At 40.7% G+C, this 24,683-nt stretch overlaps 4 protein-coding genes across 7 annotated transcripts in view; 2 read left to right on the top strand and 2 right to left on the bottom strand.

The window, feature by feature from the left end:
• The window catches only part of LOC129858450 (glucocorticoid receptor-like), a 60,621-nt gene extending 55,695 nt beyond the window's left edge, over positions 1-4,926 (top strand). For both annotated transcript variants that reach the window (XM_055927695.1, XM_055927697.1), the window contains exon 8: positions 1,079-4,926. In XM_055927695.1, coding sequence (XP_055783670.1) covers positions 1,079-1,231 — 153 coding nt within the window. In that variant the 3' untranslated portion in view covers positions 1,232-4,926. The remainder of the gene's footprint in view (positions 1-1,078) is intronic.
• Positions 4,927-8,630: 3,704 nt separating this feature from the next.
• On the top strand, positions 8,631-11,505 carry LOC129858452 (putative fibroblast growth factor 1). Of its 2 annotated transcripts, none has more exons than XM_055927701.1 (3): positions 8,631-9,031; positions 9,903-10,006; positions 10,594-11,505. In XM_055927701.1, the coding sequence occupies exons 1-3, from the start codon at positions 8,647-8,649 to the stop codon at positions 10,792-10,794; spliced, it is 690 nt and encodes a 229-aa protein (XP_055783676.1). In that variant the 5' UTR covers positions 8,631-8,646; the 3' UTR covers positions 10,795-11,505. The 2 variants fall into 2 exon arrangements, with proteins under 2 accessions (XP_055783676.1, XP_055783675.1); XM_055927700.1 differs by having other exon boundaries at positions 8,652-9,058.
• A 120-nt stretch (positions 11,506-11,625) lies between these two features.
• LOC129858454 (NEDD4 family-interacting protein 1-like) lies at positions 11,626-20,264 on the bottom strand. Its single transcript, XM_055927704.1, has 8 exons — positions 20,079-20,264; positions 14,883-14,988; positions 14,493-14,632; positions 14,244-14,313; positions 13,811-13,935; positions 13,587-13,653; positions 13,369-13,477; positions 11,626-13,106 (listed from the first exon to the last, which is right to left on the bottom strand). The coding sequence occupies exons 1-7, from the start codon at positions 20,112-20,114 to the stop codon at positions 13,371-13,373; spliced, it is 651 nt and encodes a 216-aa protein (XP_055783679.1). The 5' UTR covers positions 20,115-20,264; the 3' UTR covers positions 11,626-13,106; positions 13,369-13,370.
• An 81-nt stretch (positions 20,265-20,345) lies between these two features.
• On the bottom strand, positions 20,346-24,318 carry LOC129858453 (glucosamine-6-phosphate isomerase 1-like). Of its 2 annotated transcripts, XM_055927703.1 has the most exons (7): positions 24,211-24,318; positions 23,716-23,855; positions 23,470-23,571; positions 23,167-23,349; positions 21,316-21,500; positions 20,882-21,056; positions 20,346-20,666 (listed from the first exon to the last, which is right to left on the bottom strand). In XM_055927703.1, exons 2-7 carry the CDS (start codon positions 23,837-23,839, stop codon positions 20,617-20,619), a joined length of 819 nt encoding a protein of 272 aa, XP_055783678.1. In that variant the 5' UTR covers positions 23,840-23,855; positions 24,211-24,318; the 3' UTR covers positions 20,346-20,616. The 2 variants fall into 2 exon arrangements, with proteins under 2 accessions (XP_055783678.1, XP_055783677.1); XM_055927702.1 differs by lacking the exon at positions 24,211-24,318 and having other exon boundaries at positions 23,716-24,204.
• Positions 24,319-24,683: the final 365 nt, after the last annotated feature.

Raw genomic sequence — 24,683 nt, forward strand, 5'->3', positions numbered from 1 at the left:
ACCATGCTTCACTGTGGGGATGTTGTTCTCGGGGTGATGAGAGGTGTTGGGTTTGCTCCAGACATTGCATTTTCCTTGATGGCCAAAAAGCTCAATTTTAGTCTCATCTGGCCAGAGTACCTTCTTCCATATGTTTGAGGAGTCTCCCACATGCCTTTTGGCAAACACCGAACATGTTTGCTTAATTTTTTTTGCCCACTCTTCCGTAAAGCCCAGCTGGAGTGTACGGCTTAAAGTGATCCTATGGACAGATACTCCAATCTCCGCTGTGGAGCTTTGCAGCTCCTTCAGGGTTATCTTTGGTCTCTTTGTTGCCGCTCTGATTAATGCCCTCGCCTGGTCTATGAGTTTTGGTGGGTGGCCCTCTCTTGGCAGGTTTGTTGTGGTGCCATATTATTTCCATAAAATAAAAAAAATGGATTTAATGGTGCTCCGTGGGATGTTCAAAGTTTCGGATATTTTTTTATATCCCAACCCTGATCGGTACTTCTCCACAACTTTGTCCCTGACCTGTTTGGAGAGCTCCTTGGTCTTCATGGTGCCGCTTGCTTGGTGGTGCCCATTGCTCAGTGGTGTTGGAGACTCTGGGGCCTTTCAGAACAGGTGTATATATACTGAGATCATGTGACAGATCATGTGACACTTAGATTGCACACAGGTGCACACTATATACACTGCTCAAAAAAATAAAGGGAACACTTAAACAACACAATGTAACTCCAAGTCAATCACACTTCTGTGAAATCAAACTGTCCACTTAGGAAGCAACACTGAGCTACAGATATACAACATTGAGCTACAGATATACAGTGTATATATAGGATTCATGTTTCTGTACACATGGCATACAGCTAGAAATGAGATTCATGTAGGAGTATGAGTGGGTTGTGAACAATGATATGAGAAACGGTGACAATAATTTTGCAGATGTTGGGACACGATGTGTTGTGTGTTCTCCTGTCCTTATACTCGCCATGTTTGTTTTAGTGTCTCTGTTTTGTTTTCAATCTACACTAAGAACATTTCTGTGACCAACAGACAGTAAATAAACATGTCAAATGTGCTGCTTTCCCTTTAGATGGTTGGTGGCCTGCTGGACTTCTGCTTCTACACGTTCGTCAACAAGTCTCTGTCGGTGGAGTTCCCAGAGATGTTAGCAGAGATCATCAGCAACCAGTTACCAAAATTCAAAGCCGGGAGCGTCAAGCCACTCCTCTTCCACCAGAAATGACTGTGTGGTGCCACCGCCACTGGCCGTGTCCACCACCGAGACACAATGCCTTAAAATCCCCTCACCTTCCCCTGAACGAGGAAGACGGGGAAGAAGAGAGGCTGTTTTGGGAGAAATTATACAATGTACAGGGGTTTGCTGATTTGGGGATGAAACGAGCGCCATCGAGGAGGAAGAAGAGATTTGTCAAGAGGCAGAAGACGAGACGGAGAGAGCAGAGGATTTTTGTTTTGTTTAACATCAATGGTCTATGATCCAGTTAATAGAATAAATGTTTTCATAAGTTTAAGTATAATCAAGGATTGAACTGAACTAACCCTTTGTGTTTTCTCAGGTGTATGACCCGCAGAACTTAACAATATCTAGATTAAACAAGTATCTATGTACAGATTATTAAGATGATGATGTCTGCGTTTCTGCTGCCACAGTATATACAGTTTATTATACAGGACATTTCTTACCTCAGCAAAGGTAACACTATAACTGTCTTGTACTGTTATTCAACAGATGAACCCACTGTGTATTCCTCTACCTGCTGTTGTTTTTAGGACGTTGTAACAGAGTTGCTTATCAAATCACATGACGTTTTGTTTTCTTCGTAACTGTCATTTTCCAAAGCATGTTGCATTGCTTTAAAAAAAAAAATTAAGTCGGGCCTAACATGATGAAATTGTTTTATACAATGAAAGCATACAGTACACAGTTCACAGATCTATCTTTGTCTACATTACGCTACCTACTGGCTGCCAGGTTTACACACACCGTCGATCAGAAAAATGGGGGGGGGGGGGGGGGGAGTGCCTTTTTAGCTTGAAGTCTGATTTTAGCCATTCTCTCTCTGACTGTCCGAGGATAGATATTCTTCTTTCACCATCATGGTTGACCCTCGGTGTATCTGATTGTTTTGTTTCTATTACATGCAGTTGCAGTCAGTTTTCCTTTTTAAAATGGCAGCCGTGTTAGTCTGTTGCAGCTCAGTTATGGCTCCTCAGTGTAAACGATAACAATAAGATCAGTAGATTTAAACAATACTCCCAATCTGCATACAGTATTCACCTGATCTCTTGTACACGTCTCATTTTTAAATACTATTTTAGTACAATGACACCCCTACCATTTATGAGATAATGTGAAAGTACATAGTAAAGAACATGGCTTTAACTCTATTGGATGTTTGTAAAAGGAAGCTATTAATTGTCACCTTTTGAACTTATTTTTGTCAGCAAAAGTACTTTTGTCCATCGATTAAGTAATACCGTCTTCCTATTGCTTTTGTTTTAACTCTTGTTTTGCTAGTCGTTTTTTTTGCCCATTTGTCATTATTGGAATGTGCCGGAGAGAGCGATGCGTCAGCCAATCAAAAATGGAGAGTGCAGATTCCACTTTTTTTTTTGTGTATCGACAGCCCCAAAACCAGAAGAGCTGGTTGCTATGGTTTCCATTCAGATTTGATGGGAAAAGGGCTGTTCTTGAATTTAGTTCTACAGTAGTTCTTGGTCTCTTAAGAAAAATATAAATAGTAACAGTCCAAGTCAGAGGGCCCAGTGTTGACCCTCTATATGCTGGTTTCTGTATGAACACACTGGTGTTTGAATGGATAGTAGAGTGGTGTGTGTGAATGAAACATGGGTAACTTGTCATTATTAATCCTTATAGCGCTTACATTCTGGCAACAGTGAAATATCACTGACATATCAGACAATTTGACAACTTGATGAGATGAAAACCAGCAATACACAGGGGGTTCTGGAGAACTGACACTGATGGACCCTGGTCTAGGACAACCTGCTGCTCACTCAACAACCCCTTACCCACCTAGGCATCTTGCTTACAACATCTCAGCTCTTATTGTTCCTCTGTGTGTGTGTGTGTGTGTGACACAAAAAGTTTTCCAGTAAAGCACTTAGTACTAACATCCTTCTCTGTCATCTGGTTTCTCACTCAAACTGTGAGCACGTCACAAATTACTCCCTGTTCCCTTTGTAGTGTGTTACTTTTGACCAGGGCAAGGCTCTGGTCCAAAGTAGTGCACAGAATATGGAATAGGGTGCTATTTTAGACATAGTCTGTAGCTTAATGGATGAGGAGGGGAAGAGACATAAACCAGGAGACATTTGGCCTGACAACAGAGGACTGGGGTTTCCCACCCCATGCTCTAAGGGGAAATAGTTTTCTTCTAAAAACACGTTTTCATTGTGATGTAATTGTATGGTGTTGTCACATTCCGTACATTTGAGGGGAATTTGTGAGAATTGTTAACCCGAGACCTGAAGCCATTTTTGAAAAGGTGGGATGTGTTCTAACTTACCTAACCTGCATTAAAAAATGCAATGTTAGTTATTTGTTTGCTGTCATTGGTCTATTTACATGTTGGAAAACTGACATCTCTTATTTTCTGATTTTCATACACTATGCCAACATCTAATAAGAAGCTATACATTAGTGATTTTTAAGAACAACTATACCATACTCAGGTTGTTGTCATTGGTTAAAAGTGTATGTGGTCATCTATGTTCACTGATGGAACTGTTTAAAACCAAAAACTTGTACGTTTTGATTCCCAGAGTGAGTTTTTCTGACAATTAACAGTCAGGTTAAATAAAAGCTCACCTGGCCGTTCAGGTACGTTACTTTCATGCATACTGGACATGCCAAAGTCATTTGATTTTTCTCACTACTTGATTAACCATTGTTAACTTCCCAATCTATCCTAAAGGAAAACATTTATTTTCAAAAGTAGTTCAATAAAATTAGAAAATGAATTCTCCCCATCTAAACTGCTTGTGGATTTCCTATGGGTTACTTTCACATTCAGTGTGGCTATAAATAATTCTCTGCTGTTGCCTTTCATATAACTGGTATGAAACCACAAACTACTCACCTCCCCTTATCCCAAAATGTATTGGTCTCTGTGGAATTGTATTATGCAGTACATTTTTTACAAGAAAATATGAAAATATGCAAATATAAATGACAAATACCTGAGTTACATGTGTTGCTCTAAACAGAGATTATAGACATGTACTGTCATTTTCTTTTTTTCTTTTCCAATATAAGCTATTTTAGACAGAAAATGTTCACTTTAGTGAATGAACTCTGCAGGACAGATTTTCAGGAAAACTTTCAAGTGTCAATATATACCATTTTATTTAGATAGCACAGTTCCAGTATATTAGATTTTCTACCGGGTGGCCAAAGCAAATCCAGACTCAAAGTTTCCCTGTAGTTTTAGTAGCTCTTGGAACGACAGACGTACAGGACTGTCGTATAACACATTTTATATTTCTTTTGTGTGGCTTTGGTCAAATGTTGTGTGTTAATATTAGGAATATAGTCGTCAGTCAAAAAACTTCACACAAACTGTTTGTGGAAAGTGAATCAACCAGCTTGAACCTGACAATTTGCACTACCCCAAATATTATTTTGAAATTCTATTTTGTATAAAACAGACGTTAACTTTTGAAACGTATTATCAAGGGCAGATTAAACATGATGATTCACTGGTATATGCTTTTCTTTGAAGATGACTTGTTTAGCTTATACACTATTTTAATTATGTACATATAACCCAGTGTAAAGAAAAACAATGTGTTGTTTCTCGCACAAATAATAGTAGTTTTCTATATCCTCTGTATTATTGCTCATCTGTAGTAGGTCATGTTGATGCTTTTCCTGCCATTAAATGTTGAACTACGTCTTCGTTGTTTGTGGTACCTTTTCAAAACAAGACATTTTATGCAGATTGATCATGTTTAACTCACTTTATCTGAACAATGAAAAAAGTCACCTTGTTGTCAGATATACTTTTAATAATCACATTATTACAATAAGCACTGGTTCATCCAATAAAGAGGCTTTTCCTTTCTGGGGCTTATTGGTTTGGTTTGTAACATTTTATTATTTTTTTACCTTTATTTAACTAGACAAGTCAGTTAAGAGCAAGTTCTTATTTACAATGACGGCCTACACCGGACAACACTGGGCCAATTGTGTGTCGCCCTATGGGACTCCCAATCACGGCCGGTTGTGATACAGCCTGGATTTGAACCAGGGTGTCTGTAGTGACGCCTTAGACCGCCGCACCACTCGGGAGCCCAAGGACTAGATCAAATGATTTCCTTGGCTGCCAGGAGACCTATTCTAGTTAATGGAAATGGACTTTGAATGTCTTGGCACTGAAAAAAGCTCCTACACCAACCTCCACTTTCATGTCAGTCTAATATTGCTACTGCTAGTCTCTTGGTCTCTGCATTTCAACACAGAATTTCTATGACCACACTTGATGCCCCAAAGCCAGTGATAATGTTGGGAGAAAATAGCTTGTTGTTCCTTATTGAGGCCCCATAGGCTGATCCCAGATATGTTTGTACTGTTTGGCCAACTCCTATGGTTGTGTGCATACCAAACATTTTTCCATGGCAAGATGGCACAAACAGATCTTGGACCAGGCTACAAGGCTTTAGCTCTGCCAGATTACAGATCTTGGACCTAGCTACAAGGCTGTAGCCCCTACACCAGATTCCCGATGGTCTCTATAGTGAGACTGTTGTAGAGGGTTTTCTGGATGGACAGTTGACTGACCCTGATGGCACGCAAACTCTCAAGTCATATCCTGGTTGTCAAGGGAGATTGGCTCCCACCTCAGGAATGTCACAACGTGGCCCTTTTGAGTGTATATTGTGACCCCCCCTCTCTCACTCTCCCACATCAGGTTTTACAATGTCATAAATTCCTGGTAGAAACTCTCAGTATGGAGGGAGAGAGCCTATGGGAAACAAAGACATTCTCCTTGCCAAAACTCCTAATCCCCAAAATGGGAGAATTAAACAATACTTCTATTTTTGAGAATGTGGGAATGGTCTGTGGACACTTAAGGGACAATCATGTCGAGTGTGTTTCATTTGGTGATCTCATGAAGGACAGGAAACACACATTACTGTGTCTCAATATTTGGGTTTGCATCTAAATGTGGTATGAAATATCTAATTGATATATTGTTTAGATATAAAGTTTGAACTAGTCAGTGGCCATGCCCCCGTGATCTCTAGTGGACAAACCAGAGGCTCTCAGTCGACTGACTATCCAGCAGAGGGACTGGCAATCACCGAGAGAGACAACAAAGGCAGACACTCGTAAATATGTAAAACTGCAATTTATTTTCGAATGAGCGGGTTTTCATGTTCAAAGTATTAGCAATTTCTATGTATGTAGTGAATCCATTCTGAGTTTCCCGTTCTTGAACTGCCCCACCCCTTTCCTTTGTCTACCAAGCTGTCATATCGGTTTCGTACGCTAGCGACTTTTTCGTTGTATCATGTAGTAACCAATGTATGACCTATTGTGTGTGTGTATTTAATGCTGTGATTGATTAAGTTAGTAAGTAAATAAATAATTAAGCCAATTTGTATATCGCTGATTCATGATTCTATGCTAGGGTTCCTGCAGATATCCAAGGGTTTGCGACGTTCAGTAATGAGACTGATGAGGTAAAATTAATCAATAAGTGGCTGCTTTGATGAGATATGAAAATACAAGGAAATTGACACTATATAAACAACATGTTGCCGTGGTGCCCCGACTTCCTAGTTAATTAAAGTTACATGATTAGTTTAATCACGTAACTAAATTACACATAGAGAATTGATTTGATAATATACAGTCTTCAAATTGAATGATAGTCAACGACACGACAGGAATGTGTATCCTACTTACTGGTTCCCAAATGACTTTGTCTTGCCAATGTTGTCCTAAATGTACTTTGTAAGGGTGTAGTGTTTGTTTGATTAATTTGTTTAAGGGTTCCATTCAATTAAGTATTATTTATTATTGTTGTAGGCTACACAACAGTATGGTGAAAGATGAGGCCCCCAAGGATTCCTGTGGACTGGGATGGATAATTTTACCTTATAGCCTATTAGCCATGGTTTCTCTTGTTAGAATAGGTTTAAATGAAACATTCATTTATTTGCTCAGATTAGTCTCATTGCGATTCAAATCTCTTTGGATAAAGAGGCGAGAGCCTGTATTCTCTCACAGCAGGAGTGGTAATCTCAGATAACTTTAGCCTTTTCAAATCAAATCACATTTTATTAGTCACATGCTCCAAATAGAACAAGTCCATTTCACCTTACAGTGAAATGCTTACTTACGAGCCCCTAATCAACAACACAGTTTCAAAAAATATGGATAAGAATAAGAGATAAAAGTAACAAGTAATTAAAGAGCAGCAGTACAAATATAACAATATATACAGGGGGGTGCCGGTACAGAGTCAATGTGCGGGGGCACCGGTTAGTTGAGGTAGTATGTACATGTAGGTAGAGTTAATTAAAGTGACTATAAATAGATGACAACAGAGAGTGGTGGTGGTGTGGAGAGAGGGGGGGGGGGGGGGCAATGCAAATAGTCTGGGTAGCCATTTGATTAGATGTTCAGGAGTCTTATGGCTTGGGAGGTAGAAGCTGTTTAGAAGCCTCTTGGGCCTAGACTTGGCGCTCCGGTACCGTGTGGTAGCAGAGAGAACAGTCTATGACTAGGGTGGCTGGAGTCTATGACCATTTTTAGGGCCTTCCCCTGACACCGCCTGGCATAGAGGTCCTGGATGGCAGGAAGCTTAGCCCCAGTGATGTACTGGGCCGTTCGCACTACCCTCTGTAGTGCCTTGCAGTCAGAGGCCGAGCAGTTGCCATACCAGGCAGTGATGCAACCAGTCAGGATGCTCTCGATGGTGCAGCTGTAGAACCTTTTGAGGATCTGAGGACCCATACCAAATCTTTTCAGTCTCCTGAGGGGGATTAGGTTTTGTCGTGCTCGTGTAACGGATGTGAAATGGCTAGCTAGTTAGCGGGTACGCGCTACTAGCATTTCAATCAGTTACGTCACTTGCTCTGAAACCTACAAGTAGTGTTGCCCCTTGCTCTGCAAGGGCCGCGGCTTTTGTGGAGCGATGGGTAACGACGCTTGTTGTTGATGTGTGCAGAGGGTCCCTGGTCCGCGCCCGTGTCGGGGCGAGGGGACGGTTTAAAGTTATACTGTTACACTCGCTTTACGACTGTCATGGTGTGCTTGGACCATGTTAGTTTGTTGGTGATGTGGACACCGAGGAACTTGAAGCTCTCAACCTGCTCCACTGCAGCACCGTCAATGCGAATAGTGGCGTGCTCGGTCCTCTTTTTCCTGTAGTCCACAATCATCTCCTTTGTCTTGAGAGATCATAATGAATAACATCATAGGGACAGGAGGGACCTGATCCTAGATCAACACTCTTACTCTGATGCTTCATGAATAGTTTACAGGCCCTGGTCCAAGATCACAGGAACTGCCAGCAGGTGTATGTGAAACAGGTGTCACTGTTGTATCCTAATAGTGTGTTTCTATTTTTAATCCTCCACATCCTACGAAAAAATGTAGGCTACATGTACGCGCCCTCTTTGGTGGTCAGTGCTCTGCTCCCCCGCGACCAAAACGCGCGTGACCACAGATCATTGTTACTTCTACGGGTGACTATAAAGTCCAAACATGTTCCTGTTTGCCATCAAACGGCGATTTTACTAACGGGTTGTTTTCGTTCTTGCCGCAGAGCGCGCATCAGGTGGTTATTCTCAGGTGGTCTTGACCCACCGTCGCTATTTTATTTTAGAGCTTATCCAAAAATGACGGATGCAGAAATAACGTTTTTACCGGTGGGGCAGGATAATGAGCGATTCGGAAGTAACCTGCTCGACAATAAAAAGCTGACCCGCCTATACTGCATGAATGGCGGACATCATCTGCAGATTCTCCCGGATGGGACCGTGGAAGGCAAGAGGGACGAGAATGACATTCACAGTAAAAACAGAAATACTACAATATTTCATTGGATTTTGTTTATCAAATGAACAAAAATACTACTGTATGTAATTAATACAAACATCTGTTATTAATTCGGCTATTATTTAGTTTATTGAACTGTTCATCCAATCAAGAAGTTTGTATTTATCTGCATAATTAACTTTATATTCAACTGTAATACATTTATGTTGATGCATGCTCTAATTGTTTGCAAAAGTTCACAATCGACCTAAAATAATGGACATTTCCAGGCTGTTAAACTTCAGTAAAGATAATCGTCAGTCGTCTCCCACACTGTAATCATTTCCCATAATAATTGTATGGTTCAATATCAAGGACAGTGTCATAATCGGAATGTGTGGGATATATTTAGACTGTAACAACACAGCTGTTTATGCGCTGTCTGAAAATATCCTGACAGAGATCTTCACTTCAGAAATACTCATGCAGATTTGCAGACAATGTTATTAGTAATCTGTTACAGTTATTAAACGCTTCCAGTTGGATAGCATCTAGCATTCATACTGAGGCTATTGAGATGACCGTTTTCTCAAAGCAAAGTCTCTGAATGTTGCATAATGACATGATAACCAAACCGCGACAACAACAAAGGTAGCTAACCCCAGTGTTTGAAATAGTAACCAAATTCCAGCATGCTTGGCTATGTCACTTTATTTCAGTGTGTCCTTCTAGTTTGTGTCTATTTGTTATCTTGTGGAATTTTATTTTTAAGCATGGTTGGAATGCTTGTCTTGAACTTATTTTGTTAGTTTGTCCTCCTGTGTGTGGGGGCTCTGTCTTTGTCAATCTGACGTTGCCTTGTACCCTTTCCTTGCCTTAGCGGTCCTGAGGGTGAAATCTGTGGACCACGGTGTGGTTGTCATCCAGGGGACAGAGGCAGGACGCTACTTGGCCATGAGCAATGAAGGAAAGCTATACAGTTCAGTGAGTATTAAAGTGCTTGTATGACTCCATTGTCATGGTGACCTCTTCACCCTCCCTAACTAACCTGGCCATAAAAGTCACAGAAACGGTGCTGTTTTTTAACATTGGTGTCAACACATTAATTTAGGATAGTGATAGGAGACATTTACAATTATTATCGTTCAAATAGTTATTTTACATCATTCAAACTGTTTAGGACTATATCCTTTAGACTATAGACCTTTAAAATGTAACCTTTATTTAACTAGGCAAATCAGTTAAGAACAAATTCTTATTTACAATGACGGCCTACCTAGGGCCAAACCCAGATGATGCTGGGCCAATTGTGCGCCGCCCTATGGGACTCCCAATCACAGCCAGATGTGATATAGCCTGGATTCAAACCAGGGACTGTGGTGACACCTCTTACACTGAGATGCAGTGCCTTAGACCACTGCACCACTCTGGAGCCCACCCCCAGAACCTTACCAATCTGTTTTGGATTAACTATAGCCTTTGACCACCCACGGGTAATCTAATCAACGATCAGCATATGTTTGTGATGACTAAGTATTCTGCCTATCTGGCTTTCTGTCTCTCCCATATAGTCCATAGTAACTGATCAGTGTTATTTCCTGGAGAAGATTGAGGTGAACCACTACAACACCTACCAGGCCCAGAAGTACCAAGACAGGAGTTGGTACGTGGGTCTGAAGAAGAACGGGAAACCCAAACTAGGCTCCAGAACCCACATAGGGCAGAAGGCCATCTTCTTCTTGCCACGGCGGTTGGAGGGCACAGGGGAGTGAAGGGTGTAAGGCCAGGGGTGCATCTGAAATGGCCAAATGTAGTGCACTATATTGGGAATAGGGTGCCATTTTAGACACATCCATTCCAAGGTGCTCAGTGGGAAATTGCAGGCAAACAGACAGGCTAATCAAACAGTATTTTAAATGTAAACTAGTACTGAAGCTTGAGTTGCAGGTTATAACAGCAGTTATGCTTTCACCGACCTGTTATAGATGCTGTCATCTGTATAAACTATTATAGCTATATGATGGAAATCTGACTGGTAGAATCATGCTAAAACTTGACCAAATTAAGCATTCCACTCCACACTATAACTGCAATCTACTTTATGCTGCTAACTAGACATCTAGAATGTATATCTTTGTTGATGACTATTGCCCACTGTGGTCCTCTGTAGCTCAGTTGGTAGAGCACAGCGTTTGCAACGCCAGGATAGTGGGTTTGATTCCTGGGACTGATTCCTGGGACCAGCCGTACTTAAAATGTATGCACACATTACTGTCATTCGCTTTAGATAAGTGTCTGCTAAATGGCATATATTTAAATGTAATATTAAATATTCAATCATGACAACACTAATGATATGTAGCCTATATATGGAAATGATATGAGTAGTGTCTCTCACAAGCCAATTGTTATTGAAAGCCGATGGAAAATATATCACATACTGTACATTCAAAAAACATTTTTAAAAACCTATGGGAACTGTAGCAGTTGGTGTTGAGTCATTGTGTCTTTCAACCACAAGGTGTCAGTGCTGCACAACATTTTACAATAAGCCTTAAATCTCTGGCAAAGCCTGCACACAAAACATGGAACAGAGATCAATCTCGCTTTTGAAAGTGACATTTATTAGACATGAAGCTTTTTACAGTTTAAAACATAATATCTCATAACAATAAAATCCCAAGTCTGCAGCTGTACTATTTCACACAGAGATCAGAGAAATGTGTGTCTAGGACTGGGTTTGGATCGTAGCTCTGCTGTACCATTCCACATTTAGGGCTAAGCAAGAAATCTAAACAACTGGTTTAAAACAGACTGGCTGCCAAACAGGGTGATCCAACAGAGCATGTTTGAGATCATTTACAGTTAACAATATGCCAACAATTACCTAAAGAGAAAGATCGACAAGTAGAGTATATTGCTGGTCTTCTTGCTAATTCTAATTAGTACGGTCATAGACCAGTTATAAATTGCCATATCACCCTTATTACTAGTCGTAAAGCGCCATATCACCCTTAAGAAAGCTCTATACTCACTGAATAACTACAGGTACTACCATTTGGTCGTTTATTGTTGATTTCATTGGGAGGAACTCCCTGGCGTTTTATTAGTAAGTTTCTAAAAAGTGCACCTGCTTACATTCTCTGATAGCATCATAGTTTTTCCATACGTAATGTTTTTTGTTTTCTCTACACAAAACTGTATGACTTGTACAACAAAAACACTTTGGACAAAATCTTTACCTTAAGATGTGCACATACGATACCTTACGGTCGAGGTAGGTGCGCGTATTAAAAAGGTAGGATTCTGTCTTATAGGAATAATTCATGATGACAAATTTTAGCAAAGAACTCTGCCCTCTACTGGCTAGAAATAAGGGCAACGCTTCATATGAAGCCAACAGGTATAGTGCATTATTACTTGTTATAAGCATGTATAAAACATTAATGTTTTATTACAAACTCAGAAATTGTAATACCATATGTGACTATTTTTTTCTCCCTCCATCTCATGATTACTATGAGCTGGTGACTACAATGAACATAAAGGTGTTACAAGTGCTTATGACAAGTCTTATAATGCATTACGACTGCATCGTAATGCATTACACCTGTGGGCTTTCAATAAAGTATTAGTGAAATAAGACTGATCCCATGAGGTGCAGATGCATGCTAGTACACTACCATCAAATGATATAAGGCATTACACAAACATTAGACTGAAAAATGTAAAATAGCACTTAACATTCGCCACTAATGAGTACATACTATCATTATCCATTAATTAAGTTTTTCAAATAAAATAAAACAATTGATGTATTTAATTCCTGAATGTTACAAGAGTTGTATTCATCAAGATTGTGTTTTTTTTCTTCCCATCCTGCCGTGTCGTGATGGTTATCTGAGTAGTTTGGTTTTAGACTTCTGCAGTTTTGTTGCTGTTTGTCGGTATGATGCTTTTCAAACATCCAGGATTCACGATCCAGATTCAGGGACGTTTTGTTGCTGTTTCTCGGTATGATGCTTTTCAAACATCCAGGATTCACGATCCAGATTCAGGGACGTTTTGTTGATTCAAAAAGCGGCTGTGAAGAGTAAACAGGAGATACGTTAACGGAGGAGATCAGTATCTCTGTAGGAGAACGGGTGCTTTACTACGGACCATGTTTATTTATGGTATATTTACATGTAACCAGACTACATTGGAAGGAAACTAGTGAGTGGAGAAAATCTATATGATTTGATAGATTACTAAAACTTGTATTTCTTAATAAAGGACCAGGCTTATGATTTGATAAGGTCGTATTCTGCTGTAACACAGGAATGTTGTGTGAATTAGGGCCTCACCTTCAGTAGATGAACAGGACTCTCGTTCGGGGCAGTGTGGCGTAAGTAGGGTCGGCCATTTTGCGAACCCGGGAGTAGTTGACGAATCCTCTGACGAACAGCATGAAGCCTGGAGAGTCACAAAAAGACAACAGCATACGTTCCATGATCATCTTTCACACATTTCATACACATTAATTCATTCATTCAAATAGAGCGCAGACTTATGCTCCACTTACCCAAAGCCAGGAACACCCACCACAGCCAGTACTGCCCATCAAAGTAGCCAGGGAAGTAGGTGGAAAACTGGAACGTTCAAAAGATAGTAACATAACATTAGGGGACCAGTCGTACACACAATAGCATTCCAAAGCATTTAGGGCTGGAACAAAAGCCTGAACTCCCCGTAGTAGTCCAGGACCAGTGTTGTAAAGAAGAACGAGGTGATGTGTGTTGATCTTACCCGGACTATGAGAACCCATTTGATGAGAGACAGGCCAAACCCAGAGATGGCGCCGTAGCGACCGGCTGCAGAAGTGGTCAGACAGAAGGACAGGAAGAAACCAATCCAGTTGAACAGGAATGCCACTGGAGAGAAGAGAGGACAATCAATCAATCAGACCACCAATAAGAAGAGGCTCATCAGTTAACATGCTTGTCGTTCACCACACATAGACCATGATGCTTTGTGAAAGATTATAGAACAGCTTTTCTAATTGCACAAAATTCCACCTTATGAACCGGTTGGACAAGTCCCTGGCATGGCTTATGACAGTCCCTGGCTTGGCTTAACGTCATTGCTTTGTTTAGTGTACCCATAAACCCACGAGATGCAGACAGACATTGTCGGTCCATAACAACAACTACACTGTACAGGAAACAGAGAGAAGACTTACTGAAGAAGGTGAGCATAAAGATGCCATCATTCCCTATGCGCAGCTGGTCAGCATCGTCAAAGTCATCCTCCTGAAGGGAGAAAAAGGAAATGTACGTTTTGGTTGTCAGACATCTTCCAATGATGATGGTCAAAATGTGTTTATTTAGGATGCAGGCTCTCACAATGATAAATACTAGTGAATCTGGAGAATTATCAATGCCTGAACAATTAATGAATGAATACCGCTGTGAAAGGAGAACAGACATACCACAACCCTGCCAGGGACCAGAGGGAGGCCGGTCTCCGCTTTGGTCCGCTCTGCTTCATCATAGGAGGGCAGTGTGGTAGCCACGTTGTAGGACGGGGGGTTGGGGAACCTGCCTGCATCCTCCTTGTACTCAAAGAACGCTGCAGGGGAAATGGAAAGGTGCAGAAAACGTGACGTAGCACATTACTGTTGGCTAGTAGCAAGGTGAATGTTGGGAGCTCACTGAAACACCACAGTTTACACTGTAGCCTTTTCTTTTGAGCACTAGAATAACTATGTTACAATATTAAATTCCTGACTTGCATATGAAACCGTCCTCAACCCCATATGAGATGAGTCAATATATTGCCAGTTACTGTGTGTAGTGCTATGGATGGAGAGGCCAATTACCTGCGTTGGCAGCTGAGATGCTGCTGTAGGGGGGAGGGGCATCCAGGACAGCTGCTGGCTCCTCCTGAGGGGGTTGGGCTGCTGCTGGCTCCTCCTCATTCACCAGCTGGATGCAACACACACACATACACACACAGTGGGATGATGCACTATTCTGGCCGTCAGACTAATTGACTGGCAACACCCAATCAGTGACATGACAGGAACCTTTGATATCTGAGGCATATACTACAATGCAGGATCAATGAGTTTGCCAGCTAACTTTGCTAATTAACATACAGAGCCTTCAGAAAGTATTCAAACCCTTTGACTTTTTATACACACTTTGTTGTGTTACAGCCTGAATTTACAATTTATTGAATTTAGATTTTGTGTCACTAGCCTACACACAATACTCCATAATGTCAAAGTGGAATGATGTTTTCCCAAATTAATAAAAAATGAAAGGCTGAAATGTCTTCAGTCAATAAATATTCAACCCCTGAGTTATGGCCTAAATAAATTAATTAGTAAACATAATGAGTACCATGGTCACACTGTGTGCAGTAAGTGTTTAACATTATTAGGGTTGCAAAGGGTCCGGTAAATTTCCCATGTGAAGTTAAGCCCTGGAATTTGGGGAATTTTGCTTTAATTTATCCAAAAAAAGTTAGCTTATAACAGTGAACCTTTTTTGTGGGATACACATCAGGCAATTCTAGGTCTTGTGGCATATTATGGTTAAACTATCCTCAATTCAATGGAATTGCAACCCTCTGCATGCACAGTGCATTCTTCCATCACATGTACAGGTGATTCTCAAGATCTTGCACACTAATGAGATGCTATTGAGTCCACACTACTACACTGTCTGAGCCAAGGACTACATGCTTTCTGGTAAGTTTTGATTACAATACTGGGTGGGGTGAATATATTTTATATGACATACATGATTTTTTGTTAACTAGTAAATAGAGCCTACAACAAAGTGTTTAAATCATTTCTAACTTAACAATTTCTGCTAGTTAGTTTTTGCTACCATGTGGGTTTTACCTGGCTTGAGCCTGCTAACTGAGTAGTGTTCATTCACCTGTTTCCATACATGTTTCATTTAAGAAAGTGTCTTACAAAGGAGTTGTTTAATCTAACTGCTTAACTATTTATCTGTACATGGAATTGTATATATATATTTTTTTTACCATTCTTTTTCTAATCCTGACAGGAAAATGCCACAGGCACTATCTGATATGTAGAGACATTTCACTGCAGCTAATATAGAAGGAAAAGCTGTGTACATTTGCAAATACTGTGCCAAATCATATGTGAAGAATGCAACAGAGATGCATAATCATCTGGCCAAGTGCATAAAGTTCCCTCAGCGCTCACAACAAGCAACCTCTGACAAAAGTCCCTCTACTTCTATTTGAGGTGAAAATGATGAATCAGACATCTTATCAATAGCAACAGCTCATGGTCCTCCTGGAATCAGAAGTTTTTTGACTCAATGGAGGAACGTAGTCAGATCAATGCTGATGAATGTCTTGTTCGAGCTGTGTATGCAACTGGTTCACCTCTGATGCTCACAGGCAATGTGTATTGGAAGACATTTCTGAATGTTCTTCGCCCAGCATACACCCCTGCAACCAGACATGCTTTATCTACTCATTTGCTGTTTGCTGGATGCAGAGTTCAACAGAGTTCAAGTGAAGGTCAAACAAATCATAGCGACAGCAGACTGTATTGCAATCATCTCTGAGGTATGGTCGAATGTTTGTGAGCAAGGAATAATTAACTACATCATCTCCACCCCTCAACCGGTATTCTAAAAGAACACAGACACAAGGGACAATAGACACACCGGTCTCTACATTGCAGATGAGCTGAAGGCAGTCATCAATGACCTTGGACCACAGAAGGTATTTGCACTGGTGACAGACAATGCTGCGAACATGAAGGCTGCTTGGTCTAAAGTGGAGGAGTCCTACCCTCACATCACACCCATTGGCTGTGCTGCTCATACATTGAATCTTCTCCTCAAGGACATCATGGCACTGAAAACAATGGATACACTCTACAAGAGAGCCAAGGAAATGGTTAGGTATGTGAAGGGTCATCAGCAGCAATCTACCTCACCAAGCAAAGTGAGAAGAATAAGAGCACCACATTGAAGCTTCCCAGCAACACCCGTTGGGGTGGTGTTGTCATCATGTTTGACAGTCTCCTGGAGGGGAAGGAGTCTCTCCAAGAAATAGCCATACCACAGTCTGCCGATATGGACAGCCCCATCAAGAGGATCCTCCTGGATGATGTATTTTTGGAGAGTGGTAAGCAGCCTGAAATTCCTGAAACCTACAGCAGTAGCCATTGCACGGATTGAGGGAGACAATGCAATCCTGTCTGATGTTCAGACTCTGCTTGCAGATGTAAGAGAACAAATCCGTAGTGCCCTGCCCACTTCACTGTGGTTCCAAGCAGAGGAAACTGCAGTTCTGAAATACATCAAAAAGTGTGAAGACTTCTGCCTGAAGCCCATACAGCGTACATGTTGGACCCCAAATATGCTGGCAAGAGCATCCTGTCTGGTGCAGAGATCAACAAGGCCTATGGTGTCATCACTACAGTGTCTCGCCACCTTGGCCTGGATGAGGGCAAGGTTCTTGGCAGTCTGGCGAAGTACATCCCAAGGGCTTTGGGATGGAGATGCAATATGGCAGTCGTGCCAACATATCTCATTAGCCACCTGTTGGAAGGGACTTTGTGGATCTGAGGCTCTTTCCCCTGTTGCCTCCATCATCCTCCAAATCCCACCAACATCAGCTGCCTCAGAGCACAACTGGTCCTTGTTTGGAACACACACACCAAAGCACGTAACAGGCTGACCATTACAAGGGTTGAAAAATTGTTGGCCATCCGGGCAAATTTGAGGGTTTTTGAGCCTGACAAGCCATCCTCAACAAGGTTGGAAAGTGACAGTGAAGATGAGGTGGACATTGAGGAGGTCCAGGGAGAAGACATGGAAGCCTGAGGGGAAGACAACCAAAGCTTTAGTTTCTAAACTATCATTTTGAAAACGTTTTTGGAAGATGCGATGGATCATTCAATATTCCCTTTATTTTGTTGTTCAGTGAAATCATCCCATGTGAAGAGTCAACTAATTTCATTCAAGTTCAATTCGTAACTGAAAATCATTTTTTTCCTTTCTATTGGAATAATTTAATACATTTGCAATTATGTCTACTTATGATAAGGTAAAAGGTTTATGTTTCTGTCTCCATATGATATGGAAAGTATATCCAATGCAAAAGAACATCTACATTTAAATGGTATTAATATTAATTTACATATATTTATGTTATTTCCCACAAAATTTCTACCTCTGAATATTCCCCAAAATGTGCAACCCTAAACATGATATTTGAAGGACTACCTCATTTCTGTGCCCCACACATACAATTATCTTTAGGGACCCTTATTCGAGTAGTGAATTTCAAACACAGATTCAACCACAAGGACCAGAGAGGTTTTCCAATGCCTTGCAAAGAAGGGTACCTATTGGTAAATGGTTAAAAACAAAAACATTAAAAAAAAACAGGCATTGAGTATTCCTTTGAGCATGGTGACGTTATTAATTACACTTTGGATGGTGTATCAATACACCCAGTCATTAAAGGTACAGGCGTCTTTCCTAACTCAGTTGCCGGACAGGAAGGAAACCATGAGGCCAATGGTGACTTTAAAACAGTTACAGAGTTTGATGGCTGTGATAGGAGAAAACTCAGGATGGATCAACATTGTAGTTACTCTACAATACTTACCTAATTGACCGAGTGAAAAGAAAGCCTGTACATAAACAATATTCTAAAACATGCCTCCTGTTTGCAATAAGGCACTAAAGTAGGCTAAATCTAGAAGAAAAAAAATGGCAAAGATATTAATTTTATGTCTTGAAAACAAAGCATTATGTTTGGGGCAAATCCAACAACACATCACTGAGTACCACTTCATATTTTCAAGCATGGTGGTGGCTGCATCATGTTATGGGTATGCTTGTCATCAGCAAGAACTAGAGTTTTTTTTATGATAAAAAGAAACAGAATAGAGCTAAGCAAAATCCTAGAGGAAAACCTGTTTCATTCTGCTTTCCAACAAACCCTGGGAGACAAATACACTTTTCAGTAGGACAATAACCTAAAACACAAGGCCAAATATACAATGGAGTTTTTAAACATGACAACATTGAATGTTACCAAGTGACCTATTTACAGTTTTGACTTTGACAGTTTTGAATATGCTAGTAAATCTATGGCAAGACTTGAAAATGGCTGTCTAGCAAAGATCAAGAACCAATTTGAGCTTGGAGAATTAAAAAGATTATAATGGTCAAATATTGTACAATCCAGATGTGGAAAGGTCTTAGAGACTTACCTAGAAAGACTTACAGCTGTACTCACTGCCAAAGGTGAATATAACATGTATTGACACAGGGGGTTGCATAATAATCGAGTTTTTTTTTTTTTTTACAAATGTTCAAGTATTTTGTGTAGATTGACAACAAAATGTGGAAACAATTAAGGGGTGTGAATACTTTCTGAAGGCACTGGATACGTTTTTGGTTGTTGAATCAATTAGACCATGACCATTTCAAGCTCGCCTCGAAACAATCTTATTTCAGAATATTTAGGCGAGTTAGCTGGCTAACTAATTGATCCTGCTTTGTGGTATTCCTCTATGGCATTAGTCGCAGATTGGTTGTCGACACCTATCAATGAATGTAGGCCTGCTAGTAGCGTGTTGTGCAATCTTGATAGATTTTAATATCACTACTATGATTATGGTTGGTAACTAGCTAGGTATCTAGGTAGCTAAGTACCTACCAGTATCTAGTTTATGTTAGCGGCAACAACATTTTCCACGGATTAGCCTTTCAATGGCCTATTAGGGTGGGACATGTCAACAGTTAGGTCGTCATAACAAATGGGCCTGTGGCCCGTCCCCTGTAGTTAGTTAGCTAAATGAGTTATACTAACTAACTACACTTAACCACCATAAACGAGCTAGCAAGCGAACGTGTTAACCGTAAGTGTCAAGTTAAATGTTGAAGAAACAATGAGCTACAACGTTAGCAAAACTGGGCCCAAAGTCATAACGACGTTTCGTTTTCCAATGCTGGCTAGTTTAGCCGTTAGCGAATTTTATTGGTTAATAAAATAAACTTACCTCCTGATATCTAACGTTGCTGATTTGCTCGGCCATCCTGGATGGACGTTGAGTGTTTGAAAATGATCACTTGTTTGGCAAACTGTGAGCGGAATATAATATTGATACGCTAAGATTGAAACTAGCACAGCTCCGCCATCTCCCCTTCCTTCCAAGTCTGGTGTGTTGTTCCTCCCCTTGCACTGTCATGTGACCCAGTCGAACTGTCAGGATAATTAAAACACTACGTACCTAGCTATAACGTAACGAATATATAGCAAATACAGATTCATTCTCAAAGTTATTTTATTAGAATAACACATTGAAATACATTCAAAGTCAAGTTTGTATCAAATTTAACAATGTAGCTAAGAAACCTGTTTTTATCGAAGATACATGTATTACATAATCAATGTAACCTACTACAAGTAGGCATACTATTATTTTACATAAAATGTAACTTTAAGTAAAACACAGTACAACACACACAATTGATCCTCCACCCTTGGTCACTGTCATATCCCGGAGGGTTTCCTGATGTATTTGTAACGCCCTCGTCTTACTTGGGAGGCAGTGGATCCACCAACTTGTTGTGCACATGCATCATCCCTGTCGGAGAAATAACAATAGTTCAAGTGAGTTAGGTTTGCACTTCATTCACAATTCTGTTTTTATTGAAGAAAATAATGTATTCCTCCCGGGCCAATAACAAAACACACTGAATTTGAAAACTGATGAAGCACTTGTTCATAAGCCATACCAGCAGCACAGTCATGGAATGAACTGTGAGTGCAAAGTCCTTTAGTAAGTAAGTAGACCCTCACCTTGGAAGTACTTGACAGTTTTAACCCTCAGTTCCAGGGTAGCATCCTCGTCACACACAAACACAGTCTGAGGGTGCTGCTGAAAGGCCGACACCGTCCACATGTGGTTCACCCCTTCCTCTATGGCCTTGTAAAGGGCAAACGCTTTGTGTGCTCCCGTGATTAGAATCATGACCTGGAGACAATACGGAGATAATGTGTTATTATTATCATCATCATCCTATAAACTGTTATTACATTGTTATAGACTAGTATTACATTGTTAGAACAAAGCAGCAGTAAAATGACATAAGGCAATGTGTGTAACAGCCTCATTATATAATCATTTAATAAGTATAGAAGCTGTAAAGAGACCAGTTGTCCATGAAAAATAAGTTACAAAAGACAGACCAGAAACATAAAGCAGAGACAGACATCTTGAAATCAACTCTAACCTCTCTGGCGTCCATGACAGTGGCCACTCCCACAGTCAGAGCCATGGTGGGTACTTTAGACAGATCTCCCTCAAAGAAACGTGCGTTGGCCAGGATGGTGTCCTGAGCCAGGGTCTTCACTCTGGTCCTGGACAATAAACTGGAGCCTGGCTCATTGAAGGCAATGTGGCCATCCGGTCCAATACCTAAACAGACAGGGTTACATTTGTTGGATTTTGGTATTGATGTTTCAAAGTCTGTTGTTTTCTTAACTGGTTTGTGCTTGTGGTGTGTATTTTCTTCAATTATGTCATTGAAATACATAAGGGTCATAAAGGGTCTGAATATATAAGTATTTAGACCCTTTACTCAGTACTTTGTTGAAGCATCTTAGGCAGTGATTATAGCCTTGAGTCTTCTTGGATATGACGCTACAAGCTTGGCACACCTGAATTTGGGGAGTTTCTCCCATTCTTCTCTGCAGATCCTCTCAAGCTCTGTCAGATTGGATGGGGAGCGTCCAATCACAGCTATTTTCAGGTCTCTCCAGAGACGTTCGATCGGGTTCCAGTCCAGTCTGAGGTCCTGAGTGCACTGGAGCAGGTTGTCATCAAGGATCACTCTGTACTTTGCTCCGTTCATCTTTCCCTCGATCCTGACTGGTCTCCCAGTCCCCGCCGCTGAAAAACATCCCCACAGCATGATGCTGCCACCACCATGCTTCACCATAGGGATGGTGCCAGGTTCCCTCCAGAGGTGACGCTTGACATTCAGGCCAAATAGTTCAATCTTGGTTTCATCAGACCAGAGAATCTTGTTTTTCATGGTCTGAGAGTCTTTAGGTGCCTTTTGGCATGTGCCTTTTACTGAGGAGTGGCTTCCGTCTGGCCACTCTACCATAAAGGCCTCAGTACTGCAGAGATGGTTGTCTTTCTGGAAGGTTCTCCCATCTCCACAGAGAAACTCTGGCTCTCTGTCAGAGTGACCATCGGGTTCTTGGTCACCTCCCTGACCAAGGCCCTTCTCCCCCGATTGCTTTGCCAGGCAGCCAGCTCTAGGAAGAGTCTTGGTGGTTCCAAACTTCTTCCATTTCACAATGATGGAGGCCACTTTGTTCGTTGGAACCTTCAATGCTGCAGACATTTTTTGGTACCCTTCCCCAGATCTATGCCTCAACACAATCCTGTCTCGGAGCTCTAAGGACAATTCCTTCGACCTCATGGCTTGGTTTTTGCTATGACATGCACTTTGGTACCTTACAGGGCATTTGGAAAGTATTCAGGCCCTTCACCTTTTCCACACTTTGTTACATTACAGATTTATTCTAAAATAGATTGTTTTTTTTACCTCATTAATCTACACACAATAACTCATAATGACAAGGCAAAAAACTTTTTATAAATGTTAGTATGGCTTGGTTTTTGCTATGACATGCACTGTCAACTGTGGGACCTTATATAGACAGGTGTGTGCCTTTTCAAATCATATCCAATCAATTGATTTTACCACAGGTGGACTCCAATCAAGTTGTAGAAACATCTCAAGGACGATCAATGGAAACAGGATGCATTTGAGCTCAATTTAGAGTCTCATGTCCAAGGGTCAGAATACTTATGTAAATAAGGTATTTTATTTTTTATATATATATATAAATTTGCAAGCATTTCTAAAAACCTGTTTTCGATTTGTCATTATGGGGTATTGTGTGTAGATTGATGAGGGGGGAAAATGTATTTAATCAATATTAGAATAAGACTGTACAGTAACAACATTTGGAAAAAGTCAAGGGGCCTGAATACTTTCCGAATGCACTGTATAACAGAGTAAATATAATCAATATACTTAATACCATCGTATCAATATCCTACCTACCTCCAACAAAGAGGTCAATTCCTCCAGCTGCTTTGATCTTCTCCTCAAAGGAATCACACTCCTCTACAAGGTTGGCAGCGTTGCCGTCCAGAATATGGGTGTTCTCTGATTTGATGTCAATGTGCTTGAAGAGATTATTCCACATGAAGGAATGGTAGCTCTCTGGGTGATTCCGAGCAATACCTGCATGGTTTTAAAAGCTGTAATCACATTTTTGTATGGCTTCTCATGCTGTGAAGAATGTTGATACTGTATGGTGTAGAAATAGGTGAAATAGAGAAGTATTGTAAAGGTGAAGCGTACCCACATACTCGTCCATGTTGAACGTTTTGACATACTTGAAAGAGATCTCTCCTTTCTTATAAAACTCAATCAGCTTCTTATAGCATCCCAGAGGGGTACCTCCTGGGGTGTACATTGGGGAGAAATATTGTTAAATCAATGTTAATGTCTTTATATAGACACATTTGACGTATGATTATTATGATTGCACCATTGCCTGTACGATGGAAAGGAAGGCGTGCCCTGTAGAATCAACAGATTGCTTACCTGTGGGAAGTCCTAGAATGAAGAATCTGTCTGGTCCAGGGTTGAAGCGAAGGATTTTATTCCTGATGTACTTGGCAGCCCACTCACCAACTTGGTCATAATCATTCAGGATGATCAGCTTCATGGTCCTAAATTACAAGCTTTAAAATCACAGCCAAACTCGGATGGTGAATACAGATGTTATTGTATCAGAAGGAACAGATCTTGAAGCAATATTCGTTCTCCACCTAAAACAAGCAGACTTTAGACCCATAAAATGAGGACTTGCAGCCGGAAGACGTACTAAAGTATCCCTACCCGAATTGACGGGAGAAGTAGACCAAATCAAACTATAATAAAATGCATTGACGGCTCTTTGAATTAACTGCAAATGTTGAATCCACTGTACTAGAAAACGGTATCATGCATATCCAAAATCGGCCGCTGATGACGGTTGTACTAGCGTCTTACTTTGTGCATTAAGTAAATGAAAAACAAACGCATTGATCAACTTACCGCATCCGCCTTTCCCCTTTAAAATACTTTTTTTTTGAGAAAGCAGGAACCTCTGTCATATGACTGACGCAGCTGCAGGCACGAGGAAGAGGCGGGCGGAGTTCTTGCTGAACGCCTCGATTACAGATTGAGGAACGCTGAATGTTAAACGGGATGAATAGGCAAGCCTTCTTTTCAAATTAAATTGTATTGGTCGCACACATATTTAGCAGATGCTATTTCGGGTGTAGGGAAACGCCTGCGTTCCTAGCTCCAACAGTGCAGTAGAATCTAACAATTCACAACAATACACACATCAAAAAGTTAAATTATGGAATTAATATATAAATATTAGGACGAGCAATGTCGGAGTGTCAGGCTAAAATACCGTGGAATAGAATACAGTGTAAACATGGAATGAGTAAAGTAGTATGTTTATTAAAGTATAAAGGGCAGCAGCCTCTAAGGTGCAGGGTTGAGTAACTGGGTGGTAG

The sequence above is a fragment of the Salvelinus fontinalis genome, chromosome 6, assembly GCF_029448725.1.
Source record: "Salvelinus fontinalis isolate EN_2023a chromosome 6, ASM2944872v1, whole genome shotgun sequence".
Taxonomy (NCBI): Eukaryota; Metazoa; Chordata; class Actinopteri; order Salmoniformes; family Salmonidae; genus Salvelinus; species Salvelinus fontinalis.